This window comes from Rhamphochromis longiceps, linkage group LG11, assembly GCF_057381845.1.
Source record: "Rhamphochromis longiceps isolate RC_006_pf linkage group LG11, R_longiceps_female_GT1.1, whole genome shotgun sequence".
Taxonomy (NCBI): Eukaryota; Metazoa; Chordata; class Actinopteri; order Cichliformes; family Cichlidae; genus Rhamphochromis; species Rhamphochromis longiceps.
This window is the reverse complement of record NC_140567.1, coordinates 12,736,325-12,755,898: the sequence shown is the minus strand read 5'-3', so window position 1 is coordinate 12,755,898 and position 19,574 is coordinate 12,736,325. Positions and strand designations below refer to the sequence as shown.

Sequence of the window (19,574 nt, the reverse complement as noted above, 5' to 3'; positions counted from 1 at the left end):
GCGTACTGTGGTCGGTCGGTGAGGTAGTCCAGTATCCATGATGTGAGGTCATGGTCCACTCCTAAGTTCTCCAGCTTGTCCTTCAGGACCGTGGGAAGAATGGTGTTGAAGGCATTGGAGAAATCAAAGAGTATGATTCTCACAATGCTCCCACTGGTCCACAAGTGAGAGAGGGAACGATGTAGGAGGTGATTGACGGCATCATCCACTCCAATGCCAGGTTGGTAGGCAAACTGAAGTGGGTCCAGTGATGATCTCACCAGGGTCCGAAGCTGAGCCAGCACCAGCCGCTCCAGGGTCTTCATCAGGTGGGGAGTCAGAGCCACTGGCCTGTAGCTGTTGAGAGCATTTAGACCTGCACACATGGTCATGTCAACCTGCTGAAGTTCAAAGTGAGCATCATAATGGGGAAGAAATTCAGTTTAATTTCTGTTTACCATAACGTGGTTGTTTGTGCAGAGGGGCTGTTCTGAATGTTTCAGGAACTACTGCACTATCTATTCAACCATCTTTAGTGTTTACAGAGAATAGTCCAAAATAGAAACGATATCCAGTGAGTTGCAGTTCTCTGGTTGAAAATGTCTTGTTGATGGAGAAGACCCAGACAGCTGGCACGAATGCACCAGTACCTCAAATAACAACTCGGTATGACCAAAGTATGCAGAAGAGCATCTCTGAATGCACAACTCTTCAAATCTTGCAGTAGATGTGCTACAGCAACAGAAGACCACATTGGATGCAACGCTGTCAGATAAGAGTATGGGTAATGGCTTATTTGAAGAGTTTCAGTCAGGTTTCAGAGCTCATCACAGCACAGAAACAGCTTTAGTGAAAGTTACAAATGATCTTCTTATGGCCTCTGACAGTGGACTCATCTCTGTGCTTGTCCTGCTAGACCTCAGTGCAGCATTCGATACTGTTGACCATAATGTTGTATTAGAGCGATTAGAACATGCTGTAGGTATTACAGGTACTGCACTGCAGTGGTTTGTATCATATCTATCTAATAGACTCCAATTTGTTCATGTAAATGGAGAGTCCTCTTCACACACTGAGGTTAATTATGGAGTTCCACAGGGTTCAGTGCTAGGACCAATTCTGTTTACATTATACATGCTTCCCTTAGGCAGTATCATCAGAAGACATAGTGTACATTTTCACTGCTATGCTGATGACACTCAGCTCTATCTATCTATGAAGCCAGACAACACACACCAATTAGTTAAACTGCAGGAATGTCTTAAAGACATAAAGACCTGGATGGCCGCTAACTTTCTGCTTCTTAATTCAGATAAAACTGAGGTTATTGTACTCGGCCCTGAAAATCTTAGACATATGGTATCTAACCAGATTGGATGGCATTACTTTGGCCTCCAGTAACACTGTGAAGAACCTTGGAGTCATTTTTGACCAGGACATGTCCTTCAACGCACATATAAAACAAATATGTAAGACTGCTTTCTTCCATTTGCGCAACATCTTTAAAGTTAGAAATATCCTGTCTCAGAGTGATGCTGAAAAACTAGTTCATGCATTTATTACTTTTAGGCTGGACTACTGTAATTCATTATTATCAGGATGTCCAAAAAACTCACTGAAAAGCCTTCAATTAATCCAAAATGCTGCAGCAAGAGTACTGACAGGGGCTAGAAAGAGAGAGCATATTTCTCCTGTTTTGGCTTCCCTCCATTGGCTTCCTGTTAAATCCAGAATTGAATTCAAAATCCTGCTCCTCACATACAAGGTCTTAAATAATCAGGCCCCATCTTATCTTAATGACATTGTAGTACCATATTAGATACCATATTAGGTACCATATTAGAGCACTTCGCTCTCGCTCTGCAGGCCTACTTGTTGTTCCTAGAGTATTTAAAAGTAGAATGGGAGGGAGAGCCTTCAGTTTTCAGGCCCCTTTTCTGTGGAACCAGCTTCCAGTTTGGATTCGGGAGACAGACACTATCTCTACTTTTAAGATTAGGCTTAAAACTTTCCTTTTTGCTAAAGCATATAGTTAGGGCTGGACCAGGTGACCCTGAATCCTCCCTTAGTTATGCTGCAATAGGGATAGGCTGTTGGGGGATTCCCATCATACATTGAGTTTTTCCTTTCCAGTCACCTTTCTCACTCACTATGCGTTAATAGACCTCTCTGCAATTAATCATACCTGTTATTAATCTCTGTTACATATGATTGTTGGGTTTTTCTCTGTATCTATTATGTATTTACTATTGTATGATCTACTGTACAATATAAAGCGCCTTAAGGTGACTGTTGTTGTGATTTGGTGCTATATAAATAAAATTGAACTGAATTGAATTGAAATTCTGGTTCCATGCTGACGTGATAGCATCGTGCAGTTGCTGTAGATTTGGTGGCAGCACATTCATAAAGACAAACTTCCAGTTCAGCCACATCCCAAAGCTGGTCTGGTGGATTTAGGCTGTGGTGGCTGTGGAAGCCTTTTGAGCACATTGAGCTTGTCATGTAAATATAATAGTGTGAGGTTATTTGAACTCACGCATGGTGGGTGTTCCTGCTGGAATCAACCATTAGAAGATTAAAACATTAGAGTGATGAAGAGTTGCATATAGTCAACAGCAAAACTCAGGATGCTCAGCTGGTGCTTAATAAACCATGGTGAGGCAAAACACACAGAGTCTGTGTGAAAGTTACTGCATATATGTTCAGTGCAGACAGATATATAGTGCATATGGTTATATAGGTATACATGTCATCCAAAAGTCCCCCCGCCCCCCCTTTCGTGTTACTCTTCACTATATCTATCAAAACAGGACCCAATATAATTATTCTTTAAAGAAAATGAATGTGCAGCCACCAAATCTACAGCAGCTGCATGATGCTATCACATCAACATGAACCAAAATAACTGAGGAGTGTTTGCAGCACCTGTTGAAAGTTAAAGTGGTTCCAACACAGTATTAGTGAGGCATAATGGCTAAAGTCTCCTGTTAGTACAAAGTATATAATATGTAGCAGTGGTGTACATTAATGAGTCCAAGAAGAAAAACAAATAAAAATAGTAACAATAACAATAAAAATAAACTTTCTGTCACTTTTGGCAAAAACCAGCAGTCATTTAGTCAAAGTAGAAATTTCTGTCACCATTTGCTGTGTTGTGCTTTGAACCATTTTCTGTCAGTCTAGATTTCAAGCAGACTCCTGATAAAGATCAGACTTGGGGACGTACAGGAAGAAACACCTTTTTTTTCTCTTTCTGTTCTCATCATTAGCGGACTGCAGAACTTTTGATAGTTAGTTCATTTCTGCATACCTAAAGGGATCACATCAGTAAACGGGGAAAGGGAGCCTTGAAGTGTAATTCCTGACTTGACCTGGTTGGAAGAGCCTTCACTGAGATATCACAATGTCAGGTAATTATCTTTCAACATTAATCCACAATTTAGACTATTTAAAGTGTCATGTTTTACAGAGCTCTTGGAAATTTACTTGGGTTATAAAGTGTAGTGTTCAAAGCTGCACGCATTGTCACAGAGATCTAAAACCAAATACTGTGACTGAAACTATGTCAAAGCTACTTCATGATTTCTAATTTCATCTTTAATCTAGAGATCTTATTTTTACTGTTGTTTTTTTAATAGTAGTTAAAAACAACACAACACTGCCACAATGCCTTAATACAACTTTTACAAGTGCTGTTATCTCCATCCATGTATCTGTTATTTTCAGAATAATAATGGTAATATTGTAAAATCATTGTAATAGTGTTAAAACCTTTCATCACATCCAAAACAATGCTTACACAAAAAATTACAATAACACAGATAAACAAACCCAATAGTTGATCGTAGGTTTATTATGGAATACCATCCTCGTCTAATAATTTTAATCCCAACAAAACCAGTTATCAGATTTGTTACAATAATGGTGCAGGTTTAAATCATAGACTTTGTGAAGAAGATTTTAATCCTATTTTTTAAAAAGAAGCATTTTATGGATTAACGATGTTCCCAAGAGGGAGTACCAATGAGCACCAATAGGTGGCAAAATCACCCCCACTGTCAACTCCCTGGGGGGCCAAACCAGCAGACGTGAATGGATTATTTGTGGTGCTCATAGCAAAGGAAAACCTCCTTTAAAACAGAAACATGTCATCAGCAATAGGTTGGAAATTCAGGCTGCACTTGATAAGGGTTGAAACGGCATTACGAAACCAAACCTAACACTTTGATGCAATGAGCAATATAGTAAATCTTTCTCTCTCTTGCTGCAGAAGAAAACACCACAATCTATGATTACCCAGATTACCATGAGAACGACACAGGCTTTTCTCCTACCAACCTAAGTGATGTAAAGGACTTTAACAAAGTGTTTCTCACCACTCTCTACAGTTTGGTTTTCATCCTGGGATTCATAGGTAGGTGTGTCCTCTTGTGTGTATGCTGTGGAGATTATGGATTGTTTCTACACATTGCACAGACCTCCTTTTCTGGGAATTTCTAACTTGCTGACTTTTACCTATGTATGTAGGTGTGTGTATGTGAGACACGCAGATGGAACGGGAAAGAGAGAATGTTGTTCAACATGTAACAGCGTGGCAGGTAGGGCTGGGCCATATCATACCGTTCACGGTAATACCGGTATAATGTTGGGCAATGATAAGAAAATGAAATATCACAATAGAATTTGGGTAAAACGCGCATGTGCAGTGCCTTTGTTTTTATATGCACATGGCGGAAAAAGCATGGCAGCGATGGAGAATGAGAAGGGCAAAAGCTGATCTAAGGAGCTTGGAAAGAAAAGCGTCTGGACTTCTTTGAGTTGCTTGAAAACGTTTCACCTCTCATCCGATAAGCTTCTTTATTTCTAAGGGTCAAATGGTGGAGAGTGCCAGATTTAAAACCACTGGGAGTTTCCCCCCAAAGAGGGACAAAGGACCCCCTGATGATCCTCTACCTATTCACATGAGCCAAGGTGTGAAAGCGGGTGTGGGTCACAATCAGCCAGAGTTTCGGGTGTGTTCATTGTGAAACCTGGCCCCACCCTATCATGTGATTTCCTGAGGTCAGATGGCCCAGGATGTGAGTGGGCATTAAGGCGTCTGGGAAGGGATCTCAAAACTGGATTATAGATGGCAGACAGTTGGTGTCGTAAACCACCGCCTCTGTTCAAAGATGGTCGCTCACAGTGGACGTAAATCAGAGGTCCCCAACCCTCGGACCGGTACCGGTCCGTGAGTCGTTTGGTACTGGGCCGCGAGAGTTGAGGCTCAGGTGTGAAATGTATAATTTTCAGGGTTTTTATTGGTTTTCAGCGTTATTTTGTCATCGTTTTTATCGTTAACTTGGTTTTCCTGGGTCTTTTCATGTGTGTTATGAATAAATGTTCTTTTTTTCGGTACCGGTACTAGTTTTATTTTGTTGTATTTATCCGCGACACCTTAAAGGCCGGTCCATGAAAATATTGTCAGGCATAAACCGGTCCGTGGCGCAAAAAAGGTTGGGGACCGCTGACGTAAATGACTTCTTTCACTCCTCTTTCAAACCATCTGTCCTCTCTGTCCAAAATGTGAACATTGGCATCCTCGAAAGAGTGACCTTTGTCCTTTAGATGCAGATGGACAGCTGAGTCTTGTCCCGTGGAGGTGGCTCTTCTATGTTGTGCCATGCCCTTGTGAAGTGGCTGTTTGGTCTCTCCGATGTAGAGGTCTGGGCATTCCTTGCTGCACTGTACAGCATATACCACGTTGTTAAGTTTGTTTGCTCCTTAGACTACGATGACCTGGATGACTGAGAACCTTCACAGCAAAAGCGGATCGTTGAATGAAACAGTTGAACCAATTGGTTTGTAAAAATGCTGCAACTTCAGTGGTGTGGAACTGGTTTAGCTTTCGTCTGTCAGATACACAACAAAGCACTATTTCTGCTAGAGCATGCTAGCGGACCGTCGTTATTACCATGTTTTTCGGAAAATACGGCGCGCTTAAAATCAATCCTTGGATTTTTATAAAAATCGACAGTGCCCCTTATAATCCCGTGTGCCTTATGTATGAATTCTGGTTGTGTTTACTGACCTCTAAACGATTTTATGTACACGGCGCTCGAAAATCTGTCAAATGTTTTAGTACAACTTTGCTAAGCTACGAACCCGCACCGCTTGATGGATTGTCGGAGCATCACGGCTACCGTAGGCAGGCGCCTTGCGGAGTGATACGTACTGTGTTTCAACATAATATTACAGTATTGTGTGTGTATAACCTCTTTTTAAGTTTTGTGGATATTTTACATGGTTATGCTGAGGATATGTCGGTCAATTTCCACTGGAAATGCCTTTTGATTAAACTGTCAGCAAGGAATTTGCATTTGCACTGTTAAATTTTTATATAACTTTAATGCACATAAAAAACAGCTGCTTGTTTAAGTGAAAATAAATTGATGGGGGTTTTGCACTAATGAAGTTGTGGAGTTGTAAAGTATTTTGTCTAGTCTCAATTATATCGTCAGTTATATCGGTATTGCAAATTTTCAAATGTATTGATAGGTTTGTAGCTTGAACCTATTCACTGGAACGTTGAAGACAATGTAATTACACAGCAAAGCAAGACACGAGTAGGCAAAGTTCTTCATGTTTCTCGTGCACGGGAGAGAACCGGACAAGCGCCGTTCCTTTGCTTGACCCCAGTTGCTCTCGTCCGCTCCCCCGTAACACTGCTTTTATTGAGGTTACATGAATATACATAGGTTCATTAACATATGACGTCTACATACAAACAAAGAGTACCTTGCCTGTGTGTGTGTGTGTGTGTGTGTGTGTGTGTGTGTGTGTGTGTGTGTGTGTGTGTGTGTGTGTGTGTGTGTGTGTGTGTGTGTGTGTGTGTGTGTGTGTGTGTGGTCTGGAAGTCCAGCAGTTTATCTAAACAAAGGGCACTTAGCCTAAAACAGATATAGATACATTTATCCTACCATAAAACAATAAGAAAAGGTACGACCTCTCCCATCCTCCCAGAGTGTGGGTCTTAATGCCAGAGCACTCTGGAATGCACACTACGTCTCTGCAGACTACTAAGGATCAAACCTCTATCAATCTACAACTAATTATAAAACTCTAAGCCTACATAAGTAGATATTTCTAAGCATAAATGATAATCAACAATACAAATCCAACATGTATATCGTGATAAATATTTTTGGTCATATCGCCCTGCTCTACTGACAGGTACATATATTATGTCTTTTCCCCCAAAGGTAATGGGCTAGTGGTGTGTGTCCTGGTGAAGCATCGCAATCAGAGCAACTTGACAGACATCTGCCTCTTCAACCTGGCTCTCTCTGACCTCCTCTTCGTCTTCACGCTGCCTTTCTACTCTCACAACGCCAGGGTCGGTCAGTGGGCTTTTGGAGACTTCATGTGCCGTTTGATCTCCGGGTCTCACCACATTGGCTTCTTCAGCAGCATCTTCTTCATGGTTGTCATGACACTGGAGCGCTACATGATCATCGTGCACGCTCACAGGGTTGCACGTTATCGCACAAAGAGGGTTTCCATCATTCTGACCGTGCTCGTTTGGATGCTGAGCTTGTTTGTGTCTCTGCCGGATTTTATCTTCATAAAGGCAATAGGACAGGAATCCCATAGGGTGGAGTGTGACTATCCCGAGGAGAGCAAAGTCTGGGAGCGTTACAGCCTGTTCACCATAAATGTGCTGGGTCTCATCATTCCCTTGCTGGTGATGGTAGGTTGCTACTCCACGATCATTCCCACGCTGTTGAGCATGAGGACCGCAAAGAAGCACCGCATCGTCAAGCTGATCATCTGCATAGTGCTTGCATTTTTCTTACTATGGGCTCCATATAACATTTCCCTTTTCCTGGAGTTTCTTCAGAAAAGAGGAATAATCCCTGATGATGAAACCTGGTACAAAAATATAAGGCTGTCAAAAACAGTGACCGAGGCCTTAGCTTACACTCACTGCTGTCTGAACCCCATCATTTATGCTTTTGTGGGAGAGAAGTTTATGAGACGAGCCTTGCAGCTGCTGAAAAAGTTGGTGCCTGGTTACAGCAGAGATCTGACAGACAGCTCATTCAGGAGGAGCTCAGTTATGTCCAGGGGCTCTGAAGTCACCTCTGCTTCTTTTAAACTATAGAAGGTGGAGGGCAGTTGTAATTGTTTTTGTCATGAATGTTTTAGTGTTCAGTTTCAGTGTTTTTCCTGTTAGTTTTGTTTGTTTGTCACTTTGCCACATAGCACCAGTGTTTTTCACCAGTGTCTCTCCTTTAAAGTTTGTCTGTACACCTTTAGATCCTGCTAATGTTGTTATGGCCATAAGATTTCAAATGTGTTATAAACGACACTATTCTGTTACCATAGCCATATGTTTTAGAGAATCTCACGTCTTTTCCAAACTCTGTGCAATGCCCTTTCTTCTTCTGCTCAGGCTTAATGAAACTTGCTTAAACTGAACCTTTTGTTTACAACAGTATTTGCAACAATCTGTTAGTTTGTTTTTTGTCACACATCTTTAATGAGCTTGTGGAAAAGTGGTTTATTCAAATGTATGGAATTCTGAAGTTGGGTTTTAGAATAACTTTTGAAAAAAATGCTTTATGCCAGCATTTATAATGGAATTGGATTGGAAACAAACTTTCCAGTGTTGGTTTTTGTCTCACTTTTTAATACACACACACACACACACACACACACACACACACACACACACACACACACACACACACACACACACACACACACACACACAAATATATAGTGCCCCATATAATATACAGTGGACTGACCTACTTTTGCTACCTTTTACTTTTACATTGTAAGTAAATTCCTTTCTTTTGCCTCAGTAACTTTGACTCCCATTTCAGATGGGTTTTTGGTTTTGGTTTTTTGTACCGTACTGTTTTCCAGGTATTGATCTTATGCATGCTTATGTTTTGTTATGATACTTGTGCTTGTACTTTCACTGTTCATGAATCAAGGCTGGCATCCACTCGTCTCTTGTCCTCATTTTGTATCAGAATTTTCTTAAGTGAAAACATTTTACTGCAGATCTTGAATTTACTTAAAATAAAAATCACATTGTCCCGACATCCCCGATGTCACATTGTCCCTGTGACATCGGGGAAGTACACTTAGGAGCAGCTTAAGTGGTAATATTCTACATTCATTCCATATGTTTGTATCTCAATTGAACAAAGTTCAATTCCTAAAATTAAAATAACTCAAATAAAAACTTGTTACAACTACAATATGTAGAAAAGCATCTCTGAATATATAATATACATTGACCCAGATGTGCTACAGCAGCAGAAGACCACACTGGATGCCATTCCGATCAACAGATCAAGAAACTGAGGGAGCAGTTTGCACTACATAGTTTGGACAACTGAAGACTGGAAAATGCTGTCAGTTCATATTATTCTTGAGTTCTGCTGCTGTTGTGATATTTTGATACCATGGTAGCATTTACAGGATATTGTTTTATAGTGATATTATACAGGAAAACTGTTACTCAATAAGGCCCATTTACTAGTTGTTTTTCTCTTTCTCTGTGACCCAAGAATTAATGTGTAAGAATCACAGGCTGGTACCTCAAGGTCGAAAATACCACAGAGATCACTTCCTTACTCCCATCCTCCCTTCTTTATCTCTTAGAAAAAGGTTTGTTAAAGGCCAGGTGGTTTGTTTCAGAATTCACTAATGAAAGAACTCTGTATTCTATGTCTAGGAGTGTATTTCGCTGGGATAATCATAAATTGTAGCTGAAATGATAAACTATACAAAGGATACTTCTTTGCTCAGAGGGCAGGAAGACGCTTCCATATTTGGTCTGTACCGGTTTGAACTGAGAATCTGCTGACACACGAACCTTTTTCCTCTATATAAACTGTTGTATGATGAATAAACCTTTGAGTTGGTTTGGGAAGGCAACCTGAAGCAGTCTGTGTTTCCTTGTTCTCCCAAGCTACTCCCGACGTCGTAACTAACCTGCTGAACGGCATACCTGAGTGTTACTTTGAATAATTTTGAATCTTATAGGGTAAAGACAAAACTCTGCTTATAGGTGCCCACGCCTCGGAGGAAAACCGATCCACGGATGACCCGGGACGGAGATTTCTTTCAGCTGCCATACTTGGATGGCAGGGACATGATGCCAGATGTTAGAATTTGGTGTAGACAACATGAAAGGATGGATTGATCCTTCCTTGTATCAACAGTTCATGGTGCTGTTGGTGGTGTAATGGTGTGGGGGATATTTTCGTGGCAAAGTTTGTGACCCTCAGCACCAACTGCGCATCCTGAGTATTGCTTTTGACTATGTGCATCACTGTAGAGTTTCCATCTTCTGATGGCTGATTCCAGCAGGAGCACCCACCATGTCATAGAGTTCAAATCACCACACACTGTTATTTTTACATGACAAGTTCACTGTGCTCAAATGGCTTCCACAGCCACCACAGCCTAAATCCACCAGACCAGCTTTGGGATGTGGCTGAACTGGAGGTTTGTCTTTATGAATGTGCTGCCACCGGAGCACATTCATACTGTGCTCCGCTACCGGAGCTGGAAAGTGAGTTATTCAGGAGAACTCTCCCCAGCATTAACTGCTCTGCTACTGTACCACCTTAATAAACCATGTTGAGGAAAAACATCTTGTGCTTAAGAGTCTGTGTGAAAGTTACCGCATATATGTTCAGTGCAGACAGATATATAGTGCATATGGTTATATAGGTATACATGTCATCCAAAAGTCCCCCCGCCCCCCCTTTCGTGTCACTCTTCACTATATCTATCAAAAAAGGACCCAATATAATTATTCTTTAAAGAAAATGAATGTGCAGCCACCAAATCTACAGCAGCTGCATGATGCTATCACATCAACATGAACCAAAATAACTGAGGAGTGTTTGCAGCACCTGTTGAAAGTTAAAGTGGTTCCAACACAGTATTAGTGAGGCATAATGGCTAAAGTCTCCTGTTAGTACAAAGTGTATAATATGTAGCAGTGGTGTACATTAATGAGTCCAAGAAGAAAAACAAATAAAAATAGTAACAATAACAATAAAAATAAACTTTCTGTCACTTTTGGCAAAAACCAGCAGTCAATTAGTCAAAGTAGAAATTTCTGTCACCATTTGCTGTGTTGTGCTTTGAACCATTTTCTGTCAGTCTAGATTTCAAGCAGACTCCTGATAAAGATCAGACTTGGGGACGTACAGGAAGCAACACCTTTTTTTTCTCTTTCTGTTCTCATCATTAGCGGACTGCAGAACTTTTGATAGTTAGTTCATTTCTGCATACCTAAAGGGATCACATCAGTAAACGGGGAAAGGGAGCCTTGAAGTGTAATTCCTGACTTGACCTGGTTGGAAGAGCCTTCACTGAGATATCACAATGTCAGGTAATTATCTTTCAACATTAATCCACAATTTAGACTATTTAAAGTGTCATGTTTTACAGAGCTCTTGGAAATTTACTTGGGTTATAAAGTGTAGTGTTCAAAGCTGCACGCATTGTCACAGAGATCTAAAACCAAATACTGTGACTGAAACTATGTCAAAGCTACTTCATGATTTCTAATTTCATCTTTAATCTAGAGATCTTATTTTTACTGTTGTTTTTTTAATAGTAGTTAAAAACAACACAACACTGCCACAATGCCTTAATACAACTTTTACAAGTGCTGTTATCTCCATCCATGTATCTGTTATTTTCAGAATAATAATGGTAATATTGTAAAATCATTGTAATAGTGTTAAAACCTTTCATCACATCCAAAACAATGCTTACATTAAAAATTACAATAACACAGATAAACAAACCCAATAGTTGATCGTAGGTTTATTATGGAATACCATCCTCGTCTAATAATTTTAATCCCAACAAAACCAGTTATCAGATTTGTTACAATAATGGTGCAGGTTTAAATCATAGACAGTGTGAAGAAGATTTTAATCCTATTTTTTAAAAAGAAGCATTTTATGGATTAAGGATGTTCCCAAGGACGGAGTACCAATGAGCACCAATAGGTGGCAAAATCACCCCCACTGTCAACTGCCTGGGGGGCCAAACCAGCAGATGTGAATGGATTATTTGTGGTGCTCATAGCAAAGGAAAACCTCCTTTAAAACAGAAACATGTCATCAGCAATAGGTTGGAAATTCAGGCTGCACTTGATAAGGGTTGAAACGGCATTACGAAACCAAACCTAACACTTTGATGCAATGAGCATTCAAAAATAAATCCAGTTAACCTCCAACGGCAGCATGTGTTTACAGCAGTAAAGAAGTCTTTGATATACTGCATCTTATTTGTTGTAGCCTGTGCTGAAATTAATATAAATAATAATGTTAATAACAAATCTTTCTCTCTCTTTCTGCAGGAGAAAACACCACAGCCTATGATTATTCATTTTACTATGAGTTTCCTAACGACACAGACCTTTCTCCTACCTACATAGGTGATGTAAAGGACTTTAACAAAGTGTTTCTCACCACTCTCTACAGTTTGGTTTTCATCATGGGCTTCATAGGTAGGTGTGTCCTCTTGTGTGTATGCTGTGGAGATTATGAGTTTCTACACATTGCACAGACCTCCTTTTCTGGGAATTTCCAACTTGAGAATCTTTACCTATGCATGTAGGTGTGTGTATGTGAGACACAGATGAAATGCAAAAGAGAGAGAATGCTGTTCAACATGTAACAGTGTGACAGGTACACTTATTGTGTCTTTTCTTCCAAAGGTAACGGGCTAGTGGTGTGTGTCCTGGTGAAGCACCGGTATCAGAGCAACCTGACAGACATCTGCCTCTTCAACCTGGCTCTCTCTGACCTCCTCTTCGTCTTCACGCTGCCTTTCTACTCTCACAACGCCAGGGTCGGTCAGTGGGCTTTTGGAGACTTCATGTGCCGTTTGATCTCCGGGTCTCACCACATTGGCTTCTTCAGCAGCATCTTCTTCATGGTTGTCATGACGCTGGAGCGCTACATGATCATCGTGCACGCTCACAGGGTTGCACGTTATCGCACAAAGAGGGCAGCCACCATTCTGACCGTGCTCGTTTGGATGCTGAGCTTGTTTGTGTCTCTGCCGGATTTTATCTTCATAAAGGCAATAGAACAGGAATCCAAAGGAGTGGAGTGTGACTATCCCGAGGAGAGCAAAGTCTGGGAGCGTTACAGCCTGTTCACCATAAATGTGCTGGGTCTCATCATTCCCTTGTTGGTGATGGTAGGTTGCTACTCCACGATCATTCCCACGCTGGTGAGCATGAGGACCGCAAAGAAGCACCGCATCGTCAAGCTGATCATCTGCATAGTGCTTGCATTTTTCTTACTATGGGCTCCATATAACATTTCCCTTTTCCTGGAGTTTCTTCAGAAAAGAGGAATAGTCCACAATAATATAACCTGGTTCAAAAATATAAGGCTGTCAAAAACAGTGACCGAGGCCTTAGCTTACACTCACTGCTGTCTGAATCCCATCATTTATGCTTTTGTGGGAGAGAAGTTTATGAGACGAGCCTTGCAGCTGCTGAAAAAGTTTGTGCCTTTTTATGGAAGATATTTGTCAGACAGCTCATTCAGGAGGAGCTCAGTTATGTCCAGGGGCTCTGAAGTCACCTCTGCTTCTTTTAAACTATAGAAGGTGGAGGGCAGTTGTAATTGTTTTTGTCATGAATGTTTTAGTGTTCAGTTTCAGTGTTTTTCCTGTTAGTTTTGTTTGTTTGTCACTTTGCCACATAGCACCAGTGTTTTTCACCAGTGTCTCTCCTTTAAAGTTTGTCTGTACACCTTTAGATCCTGCTAATGTTGTTATGGCCATAAGATTTCAAAGGTGTTATAAATGACTGTGAAAAGTGGTTTATTCAAATGTATGGCATTCTGAAGTTGGGAATTTGATGTTAAAGAAACTTTCCAGTGTCGATTTTTTTCTCACTTTTTAAATTTATATATAATATACAGTGGTCTGACCTACTTTTACTACTTTTTACTTTTACATTGTAAATAAATTCTTTTCTTTTGCCTCAATAACTTTGACTCCCATTTCAGATGGGTTTTTGTTTTTGCTCTTTTTTTTTACTCTGCGTGCATACTGTACTGTTTTCCAGGTATTGATCTTATGCACACTTCTGTTTTGTATGACACTTGTACCTGTACTTGGACTGTTCATGAATCAAGGCTGGCATCCACTTAGTTCTTGTCCTCATTTTGTATCAGAAAATTTTGTATTTTGTATCAGAATTTTCTTAAATCAAAACATTTTACTGCAGATCTTGAATTTACTCAAAATAAAAATCACACTGGGTTCTTAATTGACCCTGTGACATCGGGGATGTACATTGAAGAGCAGCTTGAAGTGGTCACATTCATTCTATATGCTTTTATCTCAAGTTAAGCAAATTTCAGTTCCTACAATATTTAACTGAGAAAATTCTGCATCCAATCATGAAGTGTGAAATGATCAAATTCATTTGTCCCAGATTAATTTATTAGACAAGTAATTGTTCACTATCATGAAAGCTTTGTAGTTACTGATGAGCTTCTATTAACACAGAATCAAATTATTTTCATTTGAATACATTTTCCCTTTCCTATTTAAATCTAATGATCACGCACGAAGGGACAATTGTTGAAAACGTACACCAACAACTTTGTGTGAGAGAAATGAAGTTGCAGGGAAGCACAAGTACACATATTTGCATAAACTTACCTTATACTTTTAGCTTATCCTACCTTATACATTTCACTTCAGCAAGAGAAAGACTTTATTTTTTTATCCCGTGCATTGACACAACACTGCAAGAGATAAAGAGGTAACATAAGGCTCCGCAGGCTAGGCCCACTATGCTACCCAAGCCTGCCCTGGAAAATGAGCAAGAGACACATAGCTGAAACCTTACTGCCTCGGACGTCGCATCTTGTGTTGAGGAACCAGGACACACTGATGAGAAGTGGGCTACTGAAGTATCAAGGCATAAGTGGACAAGCACTGAGAATAGATGTTGGAATGCTACTACACCCAATATATAAAGTAATGGCAAAATATCTGACAGCTATGTGTTTAAATATCCTTAATTGGCAACTGCTATCACAACTAGAGATTGATGAGTTACAACACAAATGATACGGCAAGGGGTGCTAGCATATCAGGTCAGGAGGGAGATATCATCACCCCACCCTCAAAGATTGGCCACCGAGCCCCAAGAACAATTAGTGCATTAAAGGCATTGAATACAAGAGCAGCTTACCTGAGAGACAGGCTCATAGCTAAGGTGGAAACCTGGACACTTCATGGTCGATTACCAAGATTACATTAAGTACACCTGAAAGTCTGCTAAAAGAGATGTGAATGTAGCATTTTGGACAATCCCTACTGCGACCATCACTGAAAACAAGCAGCTGAACGACACAATGGCAACAATGATCCTTGAGATGTTGGCTACAAGATGAACAGCCACATAGAGCAGTGCTCTTTATGAAAAAGAAAGAGATTGGAGGTAAAGATCAAGGCAGCACGGAGGGAGGTTAGCCAATTCTAAGAGTGGCTTATATGTGTGGCAGAAAGATGCAATAAAGAAAGGGATGTACTAAGAAGTGCAACTAGCTGCCAATAGCTCATGCCCTAGGAGCTCCCAAGCAAGACTCAAAGCATTGGCTAGCTGCTTGAAGAGGTACACCAGAGAGACAGAAGCCAGTAGAGAACCCAGATGTTCTCCACTGAACCATCGAAGATGCAATCCCAGTGGCACTTCACTCCATAAATGTTTGGCAGTGCAAATGAATGAGCTGCTAATGGATGAGAGCTAGCCAGAACGGCTAACGCCTATAATACAGTAACTCGAAAAACTGATGTACTATTAGCTTTCAGTGTAAACTAGACATTCATGAATAAATAACAAAAACATATAGGCTGTGTTCAGAAATCAAAGCTGGAAGGCTGCTGCACCTGTCCCTTTAAACAAGAGGTTTGTAAGTAGCACAGAAGGACCCAACTGGAGTAACTTGTTCTGTACACAACATGACAAGTGACAAACACACTCTTTAGCTTCTGACTTTCTCTCTGAGATGTAACCTTACTTTTAAATGCATACATTTTTCACAGTTCTGTTGCTAATCTTGACAATCTGTCTATTTTGCATTGGCCAATTTGTGAAAAACACACAAAATATTGAGAGGAGGAGGGATTTTGTATTTTTTATGGGTCAGAGTAATTTTTCATGTTGTTTTTGAGTTAAAATCTCAAACATTTTTTTTATTATAGAAATGCACTTATTAACAAGCTGAAGGTAATAGCTTTCTTTGAATCAGTTTTTCATTGTGATGCTAAAACCATGTGTTAGCTAGGTAAAAATGCTTATCAAGAGGTCAGCTTGTGTGACAACCAGGCCCCTGAGAATGAGAAATGGTTTTACAGTTATGTGTTTTTGTTCCTTTGTTGGATAAGCAGCTTGTATTAAGCCGTATAGCAATAGCTGGCCCACGAAGCAGGGCTTCAATGTGTTGTCTGCAAAAACTGATCACTCAAAGATTATATCTCTGACAATCCGGTATGCATATTTGTCATAAATGAGTTGTGTGACTAATGCACAGGTTTGCTAGATAAAGACTAGCAAGCTTAAAAAATAGGCTGCCTTTCCTTATCTGGATGATCTAGCATGCATCAAGATTTTTACACTGACTTGCTCACTGTTGCTCAGGTTATCATGCATAAAAACAATTTGTCTTTTAAAAGATATTTTTGGCCTTTTTGAAATTATATCAATGATACATCAGTACAAAATGTAGTCATGGTGGAGTGTGCCGATTGTTCTCAGTTGTTTTTGTGATTTTTAATAAAGGTTACATTATTAAAGCACTTGTATTTAAATGACGCAGTGTTTATTTCTAAACTTGTTTATGTCTCTATCTGAAAAAAATATAGAATAAAATCAAGCCTTTTTTTTACATAACCAGGGATAACCACCCCCATACTGTGTGACAAACAGCCCCATGATGGAATTGGTTGTCACAAAGTGTTAGAGTGTGGTAATTACTTTTTGTTACAGTTAATTGCAAACATGAAGAGCAGACCCATTTTGAGCCAACCCGAACCTTAAACTTCAACTTCATGAAGGAAATGGTATTTAAGGATGTTTCAACGACGAATTTTAGCAGTACTAAAATGTGGGCAGACCTTCCCAAAGTGTGGGGCCCAGGGGCGCGGTATGAAAAGGGGAGGGGAAACAAAACGCTTGGACACTGCTAGCATGGGGCGGCCACAGAAATGCAAAGCAGGAAATGAAGCATAACTGAATATGTTTCCAAACCAACTTCATTCTAAGCCAAAGACTAGAAAATATGGTGAAGCATATCTGCCCTTTGGTTTCACCTGCACAAGTGCCAAGGTAGGTCTCCCCTGCAGAATTGGTTTTCGCTGGGCTCTTCAAATCACGGACAAACAGGATCCCACATTCTTGATTTTTAGTTCAAACACTTGTTGTAATGACTAACTACTCCTGACACTTTGGAGATCTTAGCTCTTTATACAGTAAAGTTACAGTGGGATACAAATAATATCAGGCTGATCCTGCCACGATTTGTTCCCCCTGTCTAAATCACGGACAAACAGTATCCTACAGCTGTTTATGTTTTTAAACCCATTTTGCACAGAGAGGCATTTTTTGAAAATGAATTGATAGCAATGTTGAATATTATTACACAGGAAAAAAAACCCAACTACACGTAAAATAATCACACCGTGACGCCTCTGCCTGTCTAAATAGAGGGACAGTAACTGCGTGTGTGTATGTAAGCCTGTAAAAACCGAAGATAGTCAGATTAACAGTATTTTGCCTCTAACTGCTATTCTGCAATTCATCTCATGTAAACAATAACGTGGCGCACAGCGTGACGTGGAAAAAGGCACATACCTTTGACGTTGTGTGACAAACTCTGTATTCCTCGTCCACACAAAAGGAGTTTTAAAAAATCTCCATTTTCGGTGATTCGAAACGCCGTTTACGTGTGGACAAAACAGCTGCGTTTTCAAAAATACTTGTGTAGCATAAAAGAGTTAGTAGTTTATTTTATTACTACCTGTAATTTATTGCAGATTACTTGTATTTGCTTATTTGTTTACTAAATGTTTGAGGTGTGAAATAAACCGCAATGGAGCAAAATAGGGGTGTGTGTGGTTGGAGGGTGTGTGCGTGCGCGTGCACGTGCGGGGGGGGGGGGGGGGGGGGGGCGCGAACATTTTTCTTTTAAAACAAAAGGGGCCCTGGCAAAAAAGGTTTGGGAACCACTGGTCTATGCTGCAAGTAAAGGCAGACAGTAGGAGAGAAGCAGACAGACATAAACTGCTAAGAAAACAAGTTGAAGGAGATAATATGTACTGAAAACACAGAAACACGCTCAGTACTCAATACTATAAATGGGCCTTTCTGCATTCCAAGGTTGTCCCTCAGAATTATGTTTTCCCACATAGGTCTAAATGTGTGCATGTGATAATTATAGCTTGATAGCTACAATTAGCTCCACTAGACACTAACAGGATGTCCTGTTTGTGAAGTAATTATCTGAGTTAGTTCACTGGGTTTTCAGTTCTTGTGGTTATTTTTGGTTATATTATGAAATATATTCATAGTTGCTTGCAGAGATGCCCTTCTTTATATTTTACCAGAGGTGCTATGTTTTTGTTTAACACACCAGTCTCCAATTTAAAAAAAAGCACTAACATTACCTCAGAGGACTGGTTACTTTGTGACTTCATGCATTCACCCATCTGTTTTCCAGTTTTTCCATTTTGTTCTGTGGAATTTGGTGGTTTTGACCAAAAGAGGACTTTAGTTCCTCTTCACAAAGAGCTGCACAGCAGATTAGGCTCCAGAAAGACTTTAAATTCAACTTAAAGTTAAAATGTTGGCGATTTTATTTACTGTGCTGTTTTGTGGCGGCACTGACACCGACAGAAGTTTGCAGTGAAGAGGAAGATCTGTGGTCTCTCACAAAGATCGATGGAGAGGGAGAGAGATTATCCTAACCTATCACAAGAGGGTATTCAAACACAACACCCTCTCAAGTGTAAAATATCTGCACATGTCAGCAAAGCTGCAGTTAAAGTCTGTGTGCCGCTCTAGCCATCTCCTCAAACAAAATGGCTTATACTCTCCAAGCTCGAAATTTCTATCCACCTGCTAAAAAAATACGATAGTTCCAACAAGTTACACTACAGATTTTTGTGTATGCTTTCCTACTATCAACCCGGAGAAGACATTGGAAATAAGACCCCCTTTCTTATTATTTGATGGTGGAATATTTGCTGTAAAGTAAAAATTGTGGGATTGTTTAAAGAATTTCTCTGTATCTCCATTTTACTGGTTGACTAGTTCACTGTAGCCTTATCAATTACTCAACTGGAAGGAATTTGGGAGATTTCTGAAAAAAATTTTAAGCAATACATTTATAAAAACTTGGAGAAAAAAAAGTAGACAGAGTTATTTTAGCCATTTGATTTGCTGGAAGAACAGTGCCTCTATGACACCCAGTCTGAGAGGATATGGGTATTGAGGAATAACAACAAATAATAAAGAATTTAGATGACGG

The 19,574-nt window shown here is 40.1% G+C and overlaps 2 protein-coding genes across 2 annotated transcripts; both read left to right on the top strand.

Annotated features, from left to right (window-relative positions):
• Positions 1-4,242: 4,242 nt before the first annotated feature.
• On the top strand, positions 4,243-8,125 carry LOC146658643 (C-C chemokine receptor type 1-like; the record flags this gene model as incomplete). The annotated part of the gene is made up of 2 exons (XM_085424149.1): positions 4,243-4,396; positions 7,224-8,125. Coding segments are annotated over 2 exons (1,056 nt in total), but the record flags the coding sequence as incomplete, so codon positions are not given.
• A 4,238-nt stretch (positions 8,126-12,363) lies between these two features.
• LOC146658642 (C-C chemokine receptor type 2-like) lies at positions 12,364-13,632 on the top strand (the record flags this gene model as incomplete). Its single annotated transcript, XM_085424148.1, has 2 exons — positions 12,364-12,520; positions 12,731-13,632. Coding segments are annotated over 2 exons (1,059 nt in total), but the record flags the coding sequence as incomplete, so codon positions are not given.
• Between the last annotated feature and the right edge of the window lie 5,942 nt (positions 13,633-19,574).